Below are 16087 nucleotides of genomic sequence, written 5' to 3' on the forward strand. Positions count from 1 at the left end.
GGTGTTTTATTAATGGTGAGTAGATTTATTTATTTAAATGAATGTAATCGTTTAGATATCATAATATTTAAGCTATAAATAATATTATAAATCTGGTTGGCTTGTATTGATGACATAATATGTAAATGACATTTGTGCGGCCCGTGAGACTTGCACTTGGACCATAGTGCGGCCCGGTGGGAAAAAAGCTATAGCTACCACTGAGCTATAGCAATAGAGCAAAGACTTGAAAGCTCCTATGGATCTGCTTCACATTTCATCCCACTCTTCTGACTTTCTCACAATTCTGACTTTCTTTTTTTCTTCTTCCGAGTTACAGCTTGCAATTATGACATTTTTCTTAAAATTCCAGGTTTACCTCATAATTCAGACGCTTGTTTTCTTGGAACTCTCAGTTTACATCTCACAATTCTGACTTTTTTCTCAAAATTTGTTCACATGGACGAAAAGCACACATTCATGGTTAATATTCCAAAAAAAAAAGATGTAAATTATTAGAACTGAGAACTCAGAACACTGAGAAAATAAGAATTGTGAGATGCAAACTCAGAATTCATGGTGTAAACGGTTTCAATAGCTAACAACACAATACTTTTAAGAATTTTTTAGCACACAGACATATTAAAAAATGAACTAATTTTATCTATACTTTGCTAACCATTTCCCATCTGTCATCTTTTATTTAATGAATTCTGGGATTGTCTTCTCCATGAAAAATGCAATGCTGCAAGTGATGCTGCCTTGGATTTTGGACAAAACGAGATAGCTTAGAAGGTAGCGTAAATGTACTAATTTATACCAATGACAGATGCATGGGTAGTCGTGGCCTAATGGTTAGGGAGTCGGGCTTGTAACCTTCAGGTTCGATTCTCGCGCCGGCAGGAATTGAAGGTGGGGATTGTGAATGAACAGCACTCTCTCCACCTTCGATACCATGACTAAGGTGCCCTTGAGCAAGGCACCGAACCCCTAATTGCTCCCCGGGTGCTGGAGCAAGGCTGCCCACTGCTCCGGGTGTGTGTTCACTGTGTGTGTGTGTGTGTGTGTGTGTTCACTACTCACTGCTGTGTGTGTGTTAACTTGGATGGGTTAAATGCAGAGCACCATTTCGAGTATGGGTCACCATACTTGACAATACGTCACGACTTAACTTAACTTAACTTAATGAGGGCAAGTGGGGACACACATTTGCCCAAGTCCTCAAAAGACAGTCATGCTAAACAGATTTCAGCTCTCAGATGGTTCAAGTCTGTAATAATCGTTCACTCGTCACGCCAAATTCAGAGGCCAATCCCTTCACACACACGCACAAATTACAGACAGACTGTACTGAAATACAGGCTTTTAAGTTGGAGGTAAACACTTTCCCTTTGCCACTTTCCCAGAGAACATCCTGTGCCGAATATTCTGCATAAAAACATCCTGATGACACGAAAATATCACAAACATACTGAAATACCGATTTGTTTGAGAGAAGGTTGTGTTTGCTAAATTCCGCATCGCTATAATTACTGACCATGCTTGAGGCTATAGTCATTCAAATCAACTCCTAACACGAAGTATTTAGTAAAGACTTGTGGCAGTGGTTTTTGCAAACTAGCAACGCTCGCATTGTCCCAGGGAACAAATTAAATTAAGTTCACCCAGAAATTTCCTGTTCATTTACTCACCCTCAGGTCATCCAAGATGTAGGTGACTTTTTTCTTCAATAGAATTGTAAAGAAGAAACCGTGTTCCTTGGTGATTCATACAATGCAAGTCAATGCCTGCTGTCACTCAGAGTCAAAAAAGCATATCAGGCAACACAATGACGATAAGACCTCAAGAAATCCTGACGATTTATTGAGGTCTTATGAAGTGGAACAATGGGTCTGTGCAAGAAACTGAACATTATTTATGAGACATGTAAAACATCCACATTTCATGCCATTATTGGGTGTTTTATATAATTGTGTATACATGATGTTATTGTATGATTACATAACTGGTGAATCTGTTATTTGAATCAGTTCATTGAAACAAACTGAACCGGTTTCTGGAAAAGAATCACATTTCTCTGTTTGTCCGAGGCTCTGAATTACAGATAATAACGTTGTAAATAATGTTTGGTTTCTTGCACAGACTGTTCGTTTCACTTCATAAGACCTCCGTATATCATCAGGAGAGATGGGTATTAAATTATGTTGCCTGATATGCTGTTTTTTTTTTACTCTAAAACTGATGGTAGCCATTGCATTTTATGAATCGTCCAGGATCACAGTTTTATCTTAAAAAAAAAAAAAAAAATTACTGTTCTAGTGAAGGAAAAAAGTAACTTATATCTTGAAGGGCTTGAGGCCGAGTGCATTAACAGCTAATTTTAATTTCTGGGGGAACTATCCCTTTAGTTTTTGTCCAACATCAGCTGTGGATTTAATTTCCTCAAAGGCAACATTCTCCAAAGAAATGCTTTAAATAACATGTATTTGGGGTGTTTTCAGTACTCTGTGTGTGTGTGTGTGTGTGTGAGACATACCCGTACGGACAGCTGCAGTGTGTCGGGTGTTTGTAGGTACTCTGGATCCACACTAGGCCACGGCTGCTGAAGGACACTTCCCTTCCCCGACAGCACACTTCCTAGAGGATTCCTCACCTGAGACAAACCTAAGAGAGGTTTCAGGAAACTGTCACATAGTCTGAACAACAATAATCTATTAATACTTATTAATCACATATTGCTGAGAAAAGCTCCTAAATGAAGGCAGTTCAAAGACATCACTATGAGCTTTTTAAGGTCACTTCTAATCCCTGTAATGTCTGACATCTGAAATAATAGTCACAAAAACTGTAAATCTAAATGAAAAATAAAAATGTACTGAATATTTCAACAAAATAAAAAAATGTTGAGTATCATTTGATACATCAGGCTTTTTTTGGCTCATATATAGTAAGAATACAGAGTTCATACATTGAGGAGAAAAAAAAACACCTCAGTTTCATTATTTTTAATGGGCAAAAATATGAAATTTTTGTGCACTTGCTGGTATTTATTTAGCCAAAAATCATAAAAAGATGAAATTCTGATAGCTTGTAATGTAAATCAATTAAATCTTTAAAACAGTATAGCAGACACTTACAGTACATAGTGATATAAATACCAGTTATGACAATATTTCTCCCGATAACGTCTTAATGTTATATGATGATATTTAAATGCTTACTGTAGTTTTAATTATCAAAACATATGCAATACATTGATGATTGAGAGATGAACAAATACACATTCCTCAAAAGCCTGATGATCATATTTGAGACTCGCATTTGAATATGATTTTTCCTAAAACCTATACATGGATAATCAAGTAAAGCTAAAAGTTGCTTCAGCCCAGTAAGTGTTCATCTTGAAATATTACTAACAATATAAAAGTTATTATGATTCACAGCAAAAGACACAGGAAGCACATTCCGAAGGTGGATATTTGCACAATTTTACTAAAAGGCAGATCGATCAGATGACAAAAGACATAGTAGATTTTGTGCAACAGGTTTTACAGCAAAGTTTTGATCATGTTGATCATTTACAGGCTTTAAAAATATGATAAAGTATGCTTTACAGAGTTGCTTTATAGAGTTATAGAGTTTTATATAGATCCACTAGTGTCACCAAACTGAACAGCAAAAGCAATTACTGTTTTGTAACAAGGCAGAGAATGATCCAGCACATAAACAGGCATCCGATGGTCACACGATGGTCAATACTACAAATTTAGAAATCTTAACACGGCCTTCAGGAAGGATGTACACTTCCGCTTGTCCTTAGCATGTGTGTGTTTGTGTGTGTATAAGTACAGGAGGAAGTGGGACAGAAAGGGATAGTTCACCCAAAAATGAGATGAGTTCTGACATTATTTACTATCCTCATGTTGTTCCATGCTGTTATTTTGTTTCTGTGGAACATTAAGGTCCTCTAAATCTATGAGAACACACACACACACACACACACACACACACACACACATATCCTTAACAAGCAACTTTTGGTCACACAGCTACACATCTTCTGGTCAGCATCAGTCAGTGTTATCAGAGCATGTGGGCATGTTCAATTTTCCTTACGGGACAAACACACAGTGTGTGTGTGTGTGTGACAATAGCGGGATGTGATGGAATGGACAACAGGGGCCAAGAGTTTCCTTTTTTCCCCCTCACCACTAGTATTTCCACGACTTTTCACCCAGCTCACAATTATTCACTTTCATCCTGAGTCACTTTTCTTTCTGCTATCACCGTACAAGCAATTTTGTATTGTCATCAGAATGTACTAGAGGCGAACCGATAGTGGATTTTACCGATACCGATAGCTAGGTTGGACCACACTGGCCGATACCGATTAATCAACCGATAGTTTTCAAAATGGATACTGAAAGAGAGCTAGTGCTTTACTATTTAAAAAAAAAAAAAAAAGCAGCAACAATACTGAACCATACTTTGTAAATGAATAAAAATATTAATATTATTTACTATATTGATCATTAAAGTTATTTCATAATTTGCTAATGTTAAAAGAAGAAACTTTAAAATGTAAAAATATAGCCTATTAGTAGCTAATAGTGAATGCTGAAATGAAAACACTAACAAGGAACAATACTTCTACAGTTTTCATTAATGCTACGAATGGACTTTTATTGTTAAATGTTACCATTTAATTTCAACAGTCATGCTTAAAGATGGCCATCTTTAAATATCTACACAAGGCCATAGCATTAAAATTACATACATATGGATATTGTATGTGTACTCACACACTTTATTTGCTTCTATTTTTTAACACTTGATAATTATCTAATCAAAAAAAAAAAAAGTTAGTCTCGCAGCGCTGCATCTAGGAGAACTCAGAGGTATCACACACACGCACACACACACACACACACACAGACACACCAGACGCTTTGCGTTCAAATCAAGTGGCGGTCTAAAACAATTTATTTAAATCACCAAATGGACATAAGTTTGCTTCAAGAATGAACAATGTGGCATAAATGAGTTTGAAGTTCGGTGTTTAAAAAAACAGAGCAAGCGGAAAGAGAACGCGCGATCTATTACAGCTCTCTACATGAAGCATACCGACTTTATTAGAGCCACAGAAAGACAAACGTTTTTGCTGAAAAATGCACAATACATAATTTATAGCCTAGGGTGAAGTCATTATATACATTCACAACGATTTGGGACAAATATAATGTAATTTAATAGAAAACTATGTGAATGGCGCTCTGTTCCGCGGCAGGCTTTTCTGTCGGCTGCATTTAAATGCGAGTCTGGAGTCTCCCGCTCTGTGCAGCGCGCAGTGTCACGTGTCAAAATAAACAACACGTGCTGTCAGTGATTTCCGCCTTGCAACCCGGAAAACTATCGGCATGGATTTTTGCCGATAACCGATAGTTGCGGCAATCAACTATCGGTGCCGATTAATCGGCAAAACCGATGAATCGGTCGACCTCTAGAATGTACCAATCCACACTATTCAGAGTTGAACTGGGAATGCCCAATTAAAAATTATTCTTGAACCAAATTTGTTTTGATGATGCAAAACTGCTGAGTTATTTGTTAAAAATGCTGAATTAACAAATAACCCATAAATGTTATCATACACAAAACACACATGGGGTATTTAACGATATTTAACGAAATATGTCTAATCCTCTGTGAAAAATGCATTCAATAAATCGGAGAATAAATATTCATCAGTGTTGAAGGTAACACATCACAGTAACACAAGTTATTTAATCAGAATTACTTTTTTTAAGTAACTAGTAAAGTAACACACTACTTTTTAATTTACAACAAAATATCTTATAAAAAATAAGATATAAAAATATATAGAATATTTTTTCTTGTATGTAATATTTACAACAAGAGTTATTTTTCAAATTAGTAACGCAAGAAACTTTGTTTTCTCACTTGCTAACCGACGGCTATCATTTCCCCTTGTTGTTAGCCTTTACAGCTGCCAAAAATATACATTTTGGGATTTTAGTTATTAAACACAAATAAGTAAGCCCAGCCCAGATGACAAAAAGTAATGCAAAAGTATTGCAATGCATTACTTTTCATAAAAGTTACAATAAAAGTAATGTAATTATTATTATTTTTTTATAGAGTAATGCAATATTGTAATGCACTACTTTCAAAAGTAACATTCCCCAACATTGATATTCAAGATTAAATACTTTTAAAATGTTAAAATATTTTTGAATTTCATTGAAAAGCAATTCAATGCATACAATTCATCTTCCTGGGAGGCAGGACCGACTATAAAACTATACAAATTCAACTGAAAGGACAAAGTTCATAAATGTACCAAAATTCAGTACCAAAAACACACCATCAGTGTATCATGAGCTATGTTTCTATCACCCTCTTTTTATGCACATTTTGAAGTATTGCATCAGAAACGAGTGATGGAAAGGCAAAATTTCGAAAAGAAATCCCTTAATTCGCAAAAAAGTTTTTACGCTCGCTTGAGGTGGTTTTTGACTTGTGCGAAAAAGGCTTAATGTGAATAATGGGAGATGGAAACGCATTTAACGAATAAATCCCGCATGAGCGTTCAAAAACGTCATGTGACTTTGCTTTATGGGATGGCATAACCTGACTAACCAGCGGACTGATTTTGTTGCACAGCATCTGAAATGTTGTTATGGTCATTCTGAAGTGCACGAGCAAAGTCTGTCGTCAAAGTATTTTTGTATAATTGACTCCCAGAACGGTCTACCACACCTGCGTTCCCAAACAGCTGACATTCACCTCCGCATTTATTGTGTTTCATCTGCTCTCTCGAAGTGCAAGTAATTTATTATATTTGAGAATTATTATAATCAGTGGCTTCTGATAAAAGTAAAAGCTTCTGTAAAAGTAATGCATTAAAATATTATGTTACTACATTAAGTAACTAATTGTGTTACTTAGTTATTCTTTATGGAAAGTAATACGTTAAGTTATATTTTTGGCAGCTGTAAAGGTTCTTTCACATCAAAAGTGAAATGAATAAGCCTCGGGCTGAAGGACGTTTCTCAGCCTCTGCACCTCACTCTCAGTTTCTCTCAACACATTACAGAAGAGATGTCAAAGTGGCCTGCATTACTTAATTAAAAAAGTATCTCAGATATTTTGTCGCAAATATTGAATTACTTTACTATGAACTTGGAAAAAGTAATTGATTACGTAACTCGCGTTACTTGTGATGATTGACCCCCAACACTGATCATGTCACATTTTCTTTGTAAGGGTCAAGTACAAATAAAAGTATTCTTATCAATTAACAACTTCAATTTTAGCTACTGAATGACTGCAGAAGTTTTAGCATGCAAGTCTTTTGGATTACTTTTATGAGACTTTCCTTTTTCTAGTTTGACAGTGTCCATCCGCCGTTACCTTCAAATAACAGCTTTGGGAACATGAGGATGACAGTATTTTCATATTTTGACATAATGAGGTGGATGTGCGTGTGTCATACCTGCCCAGAGTTCAGAAGCTATGTGTGGACACATGGGTGCCGCCATCACACAGAGCGATGCCAAAGCCTCCTCAAACTCCACGCTGTGCAGAACCACCCGAGACGAGGCTTGCTACGGAAAGAGAGCAGAACACATCAGAAAACGTTCAGAAAGCTCAATCAATCAACATTTTATTTCCAAGCACATTATTCTTGATGATTGTTGATGTCTTACTGAGAGTGTGTTGGTCAGGCCCATGAGCCGAGAGATGGCCGCATTAAACAGGAAGTCCTCTGTGAAGTGACCTGTGACCTGTCAACAGAATAGCATGGCTTAACTTCATTCAGAACAATATCAGATATCAGTTTCCTGATATCAAAAATTCAAAGAAATTAAAACTTGAATTCAACAAGGATGCATTAACTTGATCAAAAAAGACATTTAAAATGTTACAAAAGATTTCCATTTCAAATAAATGCTGTTCTTTTGAACTTTCTATTCATCAAAGAATCCTGAAAAAAATATCTCACGGATTTTAACAAAACTATAAAGCATCAAAAAAAAAAAAAAAACTTTTATACAGCAAGGATGCATTTGAATAAAAGTGACAGTAAAGACATTTGTAATGTTACAAAATTTCAAATATATGCTGTTCTTTTGAACTTTATACTGTATTTGTCAATGATTTTCTAAAAAATAAATGTATCACAGTTTCCACAGAAATATTGGAACTGTTTTGAACACTGATAATAATCAGAAATTCAGCAATCAGCAAATCAGCACATTAGAATGATTTCTGAAGAATCATGTGACACTGAAGACTGGAGTAATGATGCTGAAAATTCAGCTTTGATCACGGCAATAAATTACATTTTACAACATATTACAATAGAAAACACTTCTTTTAAATTTTAATAATATTTATTTTATCAAATAAATGCAGACTTGATGAGCATAAGTGACTTTTTTTTTTTTTATAAACTGTAGTTGTTTCTTTAAAAAAATCAAATAAAAAATTATTCACTGATAGTGTGAACACATGATCTCTTCTGCTGGAAGCTGCTCTTTTGTCGTGGTTTGAGTCTACATCAGAACGGAAAGAACAACAGCTATCCTCCAGAGACCCGGACCGAAGGAAGGACACAACTGATGACAGAGGCTTTTCCCGGCAGAAGATCAAAGACTGTGAGGCTCAGCGGCTCTGGATTGGATCAAGTAGAGTCCAGGCCCTTTTAAACCAGCGCAAAATCAATTCCGGCCCTAGAGAGCCTATTTATACACATTCCACATGTAAGATCACTTTCCCACTGTATGCAGCATTTTGTTCAAGAAATAGTTCACTCAGAAATAAAAATAAAGTCATTTACACAATACACGCATTATACTGTAAGAGAAGACTCTTCTGCTCACCAAGGCTGCATTTTTGATCAAATATATTGTGAAATATTACAACTGAAAATAGCGGTTTTCTGTGTGAATATATTGTAAAACGTAATTTATTTCTGTGATGCGCAGCTGAATTTCCAGCATCATTACATACAGCATCAATCTGCAGTGTCACATGATCCTTCAGAAATCAAGAATCAACTCAAGAAACATTTCTGATTATAATCAACGTTGCCCAATATTTTTGTTGAAACCATGACACTTTTTTCATGATTCTCTAGTAAAAATAAAAGTTAAAAAAAACAAAAAACTTTTGTAACATTTTTAATGCTTTTACTCTCACTTTTGATCAATTTAATGCGTCTTTGCTGTTTTAAATGTAAAAATAATTTCTTTAAAAAAAATGTAATATAATTTAACCAATTTCAACTTCTACAACATTCAACCAGACAAGATTTAAAAAATATGAGTTGAAATGACTTGTACAGCTAATTTGATACTTAAAGGGACAGTTCACCCAAAAATGAAAATCCTGTCATCATTTACTCACCCTCGAGTAGTTTCAACCCTTTATAAGTTTATTTCTTCTGTTGAACACAAAAGAAGATATTTTGAAGACTATGGGTAACCAGACAGTGGTCCCCATTGACTTCCATAGTATGGAGGGGGAAAAAATACCATGGAAGTCAGTGAGGACCATCAACTTTTTAAAATTTTTTTTGCAAAATATCTTATTTTGTGTTCAACAGAAGAAATAAACTTATACAGGGTTGAAACCACTTGAGGGTGAGTAAATGATGACAAAATTTTCATTTTTGGGTGAACTATCCCTTTAATAATGTTTAATTTGAAGTAAATATAAATGTTTTACAATGTTCAGATGTTACCGAGCATACAGTACATTCTGCTTTGATTGAAAAGAGGTGTTATTTTATGACCGCACAAACCCGGCTCCTGATATTATGTAACACAGAGAGCATTTAACAGTATTTCTGTTAAAGTGTCATGTAGTGAATTTTATGATTTCATATTACTTGAGAAAATATCATTCACACATAAAATATTGGTGCTTTTAAAATGAATTACAAGCCAAGCATATCAAAAAACCAAGGAACTCTATCAGAATGGAACAAATACGGATGGGTGCTGCAGTGACCCCCACTGGTCAAAGAGCGAAGCACATTACTGTTTCCTGAACACTAGTTAAAGTGGTCATATCAAGGGCTCAGGGTTTGGCTGGTTAGCATAACCTATTAGCCTCTGCTGCTAGATGCTGTAACTACACCTTCTGCAGCAAATGCTTTTCTCCATTGCATGAGGGCCATTCAAAAGTACCTGTATATCCTGATTAAAGTTTTCTGCAAGCAACATACAGTATAATGTTACAGTTTTTATTATATTACCAATTAATGTCAAATATTAGTCATGATTGGAGGCTTAAGTAAATACTCAATTAATAGGCGGTGTCAACTACATTTATTGGTACAACACTTGTATATTTAATAGCAGTCAAATGTTTAGGACAAGTACCTTAGTGCTCACTTATGCTACAACCAGTTAAAATGTGCATTTTGAGCACAACAGCCCCAGAAAAAAACGACGAGAAATGCACTTCTAAAACATATAGGCATATAATGATCCCAGTCATCTCTGGCTTTAACCTGTGTGATGGCGTAGTTCTTGTTCTCCCAGATCTTCCTGGCCTCTGATCGCTCTCTCTTGTTGAGGACAGACGAGTTGGGCGTCTCTGGACCCTCGCGTGCTGCTCTCAGTTTGGTGACCAAACCCCACAGACGGGCCTGCCATCGCAACACGCCTGGGATGGCATCAGCTACACACGCAAACACAGCATCACGTTAAACAGATCGCTGGTTTTGTTGTACTGGATGGATGGGTTAAAGAGTATTTTATCGGGTCAAAAGAATGAATAAATGAATAAAAAACCTTATCCTGTAATGATGAACAGTTTAAAAAATGAACGTACAAATTCACTGGTCATAAAGTGTGTAAACCCTGAACATTTGTTGGAATTATTTATTATAAATTTTATTTCAAATGTCTTATTTTTAAAGAATTAAAATGTTACAAAATTAATATAATTTCATATAAAACATTTATTTAGTTAGAAATGGTAATAAAATCCTTAAAAAGTAATAGTATAATATTAAATAAAATATTTTATTGGGTATAAACTGCTGAGAAATTGCTATTTCTTAGTCAAAAATAGTAATAAAATAACTTATCCAATAATCACGATGACTTGAAAAAGTTGTGTAAATTCATTTGTCAAAGTGTGTGAACGCTAATATAATAAATATATATAATAAATATAAAATGTTGAATTTTTAAAAATGTAAAACAATTAAAAATATTGTCTTGGAAAATGAGGGGCTTAAAGAATGAAAACACTCAATGCACTTATGTCCATAAGTAAATATGTCACATGGATCTCATCACTAGGATTTATCTGACTACTTTAAAACGGTCTAAATAGTATATTTGCCATGGTGTCCTAAATATATAGGGGTGAAAAAACAGTGAGACACAACATAGTGGCCAAAGACGTCTGTCTGACACATAATTACACTGCCTACAATTAAAACACAGAACAGATGCATCACGGGAACAGTGACCCTCAGTGTCTGATGTGGGACGGCTCTACTCACTCTTGACGTCCCATAAGATGTCCTGCTCGGGTGGAGCGGCGTACAGGAGGTAGAGGCGCATGGTGTCGAGGCCGTACTGCTGCAGCACCTCCTGTGGGTCCAGCCCGTTGTGTTTGGATTTACTCATCTTCTCCCATGTGACCTGCAGTCGGCTGCCGGTGGCCCTCTGGACGGGCTCCGGACCTGCCACAGATGATTTTGGCCTGTTTACGTCTGCTATTAACATCGGTCATGTGATCTGAGACACATTACTGTTTACACCTGGTAGTAACATAAATTAAAATCTCCTGTGAATATTTTTATTCAGCAATGATGCATTAAATTGATTGAAAGTGACAGTAAATATATTTATAATGTTACAAAAGATTTCCATTTCAAATAAATGCTGTTATTTTGAACTTTCTGTTCATCAAAGAATCCTGAAAAACCAAAATATCAATAATAATCAGAAATGTTTCTTAAGTAGCAAATCATCATATTAGAATGATTTCTGAAGGATCATGTGACACTGAAGACTGGAGAAATGATGCTGAAAATACAGTTTTGATCACATGAATAAATTACATTTGAAAACATCTTACCATAGCAAACCATTGTTTTAAATTGTAATAATATTTCACATTTTTACTATATTTTTGATCAAATAAATGCAGGTATCTTCTTTCAAAGATATTCAAAAAATAATATTGACTCCAAACTTTTGAATGTTGTGTTACTGAGCAGCTCTGAAAGCCCCCGTTTATGAAGTGTTTGGATCACTCAAGATGTTAAGAGCAGGTGAAGACAGGGTCTTTGGTGTGCTCTTGAACCCTCAGGAAGAGGCGCAGCTGTGTTTACAGTAATAAGCATCTCTCCTCTACACTGTGTACACACAGACGCATTATGAAACCATCATTGCTAAGATCACAGAAATTACAGGCGTTTTTGGGAACCAATTCAGATGCTCATGTGAGTCTGTTTACCTTGTTGCCTGGCAACAAAAAAAGGACTATTTTGGCTCCAGTATCCACGGAAAGCAACACAGGAAGTGAGTGAGAAATGTGAGAAGGGCTGTTCGTGTGCCGATGCGTTTCACACACAAAAATGGCCCAAGCTGTCTCAAATTTATACTTGAGTCTCATTGGCTGGCCTAACGCAATTTACAGGAGTCACATATTTTCTATCAGTCTATTTAACAAAGTTACCTACATTCATTTTCAGGTTGGCTCAACTAATGCACCTGCACATTATACAGTAAAAACAGATAGTATATTCCAATAAGACGCTTTCTTTTAACCAAAGGAAGGGCTTCTATTTTTATACTTTTTTTCTCAGCATAACATGCAATTTCTGATATACTCACTCCTAATCGGTTTGAAAGTCTAATTCTGAGCCAGATGAAAGAGATTTCATGAATCCAGCACAAACTAAAGCACTTTTGTAGGGTTGGGTAATGTTTTTTTTTTTTACGAAAATGCTGCCAAATCGATACTTTTAAAATTGTACTGTGTCTGAAACGATACTTAAAAACATAAAAGCCACAAAACGATGGTGGATGACATAAAAGTAAAAAAACAAAAACTCCTGTACAGCACACTGCACTTTATATCTTCTTCCACACACACACACACACACACACACACACTGTGAAGTCGATGTCCTCTTTCTTGAGGTACTGGCCGGTCTCTTCCACCCTGAACGTCTGTCCCTTTATCAGACCCTGGACCAGCAGCTTTCTGAAGGGCTCCCTGAAATCAAGAGACTGAATGTACATTACTGGTCACCCAATCCAGCGTATGAGGGACATTCAACATGTAAATAAGCACAAAGCACAAGTTCTTAACATATATGCTTGAAAGTTTGTGAACCCTTTAGAATTTTCTATATTTCTGTATAAATATGACCCAAAACATCATCAGATTTTCATATAAGTTCTGAAAGTAGACAAAGAGCACCGAATCAAACAAGTGAGAGAAAAATAGTTTCTTTGTCATTTATTAATTGAGAAAAATGATCCAGTGTTACATATCCGTGTGTTGCAAAAGTATGTGAATCTTTGCTTTCAGTATCTGGTGTGACCCCCTTTTGCTGCAGTAACTGAAGGTAAAGTTTCTTGTAAATGCTGATCAGTCCTGCACAATAACATGTAGGAGTTTTAGCCCGTTGCTTAGTGCAGAAGCACTTAAACTCTGTGATGTTGGTGGGTTTCCTCCTATGAACTGCTTGCTTAGGTCCTTCCACAAGATTTTTAACTGGATTAAGGTCTGGACTTTGACTCAGTCGTTCCAAAACCTTAACTTTGTTCTTCTTTAACCATTCTTTGATAGAATGACTTGTGTGCTTGGGCATGTTGTCTCGCTGCATGACCCACGTTCTCTTGAGACTCTGTTCTCAAACAGATGTCCTGACGTTTTCCTTTAGAATTTGCTAATCATCAGTGATGGCAGGCTGTCCTGGCCAAGATGCAGCAAAACAGGCCCAAGCCTTGTCTACCACCACCATGTTTCATTAGCCAATGTGAGAAATGCCTTTAGTTGCTTAGAAGTTACCCTGGGAACTTTTGCAAACTTGCAGACTATTACACATTCTGCTTTGGAGTGATCTTTGTTGGTCGACCTCTTCTCAGGAAGGTAACAGTGGTCTTGAATTTCCTCCATTTGTACACAATCTGTGTGACTGAGGATTTGTGGAGTCCAAACTCTTTAGAGATGGTTTTGTAACCTTTTCTAGCCTTCGTGACATTCACTTCCACAAACATGATCAGACTTTGATAGAGCCTCGTTCTTTGAATAAAACAGGTCACGTACGACTATCATTTGATAGTCATTGCACCGACTGAAAACACCTCTGCACAGATGGACTCTAATTTCACCTTTAAATTAACTTTTGCCACTCACAGATATTGTAACACTGGATCATTTTTCTCAATAAATAAATGACAAAGAAACTATTTTTCTCTCACTTGTTTGATTCGGTGCTCTTTGTCTACTTTCAGAACTTATATGAAAATCTGATGATGTTTTGGGTCATATTTATGCAGAAAAAGAGAAAATTCTAAAGGGTTCACAAACTTTCAAGCAGCATATAATATACGTTATATGTTATAAGTGTGTGTGGAAGAAAGCACCAAAAAGCACTCTTCTCATGGGTCTCGTGGCACTTGATTATGAGTGTGTGTCACACCTGTGTGAAACCATGCCCTGGTCTCTGCAGAAGTGGCTGAGGAAGCGTGCGTAGTACAGGTGCATGACGGCGTGCTCCTTCCCTCCGATATAAACATCCACAGGCATCCAGTGATCCGCTCGAGAGCGCTCGAAAGGCCTGCGAGAGGACACCAATACTCACACTGTATCCGTATTACATGAGAGCGGTCACTAGGAGGCGCTCATGCACAGACATCACCACTGAAACATGACTAGTGTGTGTGTGTGTGTGTGTGTGTGTGTGTGAGAGACAGGTGTTACATCTCACAAACTCTCTAAGAACACTTAAATGCTGGCGCTGCTTTATATCGACATCACAATCACGACACTCGAATAGCACATTCAAACGCACTCTGACGGGAGAATTTGAACCGCTAAGTGAATTTAAACAAAACAATAAGCACACTTCAACAAACTGTGATAAACAAACGCGTCACACTCTGCATCCACCTGCCAGCAGCACCAAACTAACCGTCCATACAACACAGAACAATGACAGAGCTCCGGAAGTAATTTCCATGCTTTTTCTTCATGGAAAGTGAGTTAAAGCAACAAAGTATTTACATAATACTTATATTCACTAACAGAACCCAATCATCCAGTCAGTCCCAAAGTGATTCTACTGACTGCATGAACCTTTGATTATTCTTTTATTTTCTCTGTGTAACGTGAGTGAGCTGTATGTAGGTAATGTAGGATGTACTATATTATATACCGAAACATTTAATATATTGCAGGGTGATAATATCATTTACATTTATCAAAATGATATAACAAATTTTTTTTTTTTTTTGGTGTAATTTGTTTATAGGCCACTTACATAGTCTTTGTTTTCCACCAAATAATTTTTGTTTTATAATATATATATATATATATATATATATATATATATGTACATAAATACTCTCAAAGTGCATCCAAACACACTGGAAAATGTAAACTGTAATGCAATCCTGTAATAATTAATATCATTTATGAATAATTCTAAGTAAAATAATTTTCCCAACACTTTATGAAAGTAATCTAACATATACAGCTACAATGCTGTAGTGTTCACCTTTGATGATGATTAAACTCCACCCTGAAATGGAAATTACTTTACTTTTGTTGGATTTTAGTTTCAGTTTCAATCAGTTCCAGCCTGCTCCAAAGGTTCGGATCAGTTTTTAGAAATCACACCGCAGTTATATCAAATAAAATAAACACTAATATCTGGCAAAACTTTCATAGGCAGCTTTTTAGCATAGACTGAAGGCTAACTGATTATTTATTTCATTTAGCTTTCGGTCTATGCATTAATGCTGCCTGTGACGTTTCTGGAACAGTGTGTAGATATGCTTGTGCTATTTTATTGTGTTCTTGAAGATGTGCGCGATGC

At 36.1% G+C, this 16087-nt stretch overlaps 1 protein-coding gene across 3 annotated transcripts in view; it reads right to left on the minus strand.

Annotated features, from left to right (window-relative positions):
* lars2 (leucyl-tRNA synthetase 2, mitochondrial) overlaps positions 1 to 16087 on the minus strand; it is a 90980-nt gene that overhangs the window by 7051 nt on the left and 67842 nt on the right. For all 3 annotated transcript variants that reach the window (XM_058746341.1, XM_058746340.1, XM_058746342.1), the window contains 7 exons: positions 14690 to 14827; positions 13151 to 13254; positions 11528 to 11710; positions 10523 to 10692; positions 7710 to 7787; positions 7496 to 7607; positions 2516 to 2643 (listed from right to left, as the gene is read on the minus strand). In XM_058746341.1, the coding sequence (XP_058602324.1) occupies positions 2516 to 2643; positions 7496 to 7607; positions 7710 to 7787; positions 10523 to 10692; positions 11528 to 11710; positions 13151 to 13254; positions 14690 to 14827 (913 nt within the window). The remainder of the gene's footprint in view (positions 1 to 2515; positions 2644 to 7495; positions 7608 to 7709; positions 7788 to 10522; positions 10693 to 11527; positions 11711 to 13150; positions 13255 to 14689; positions 14828 to 16087) is intronic.

This window comes from Onychostoma macrolepis, chromosome 16 (assembly GCF_012432095.1).
Source record: "Onychostoma macrolepis isolate SWU-2019 chromosome 16, ASM1243209v1, whole genome shotgun sequence".
NCBI classification, from domain to species: Eukaryota; Metazoa; Chordata; class Actinopteri; order Cypriniformes; family Cyprinidae; genus Onychostoma; species Onychostoma macrolepis.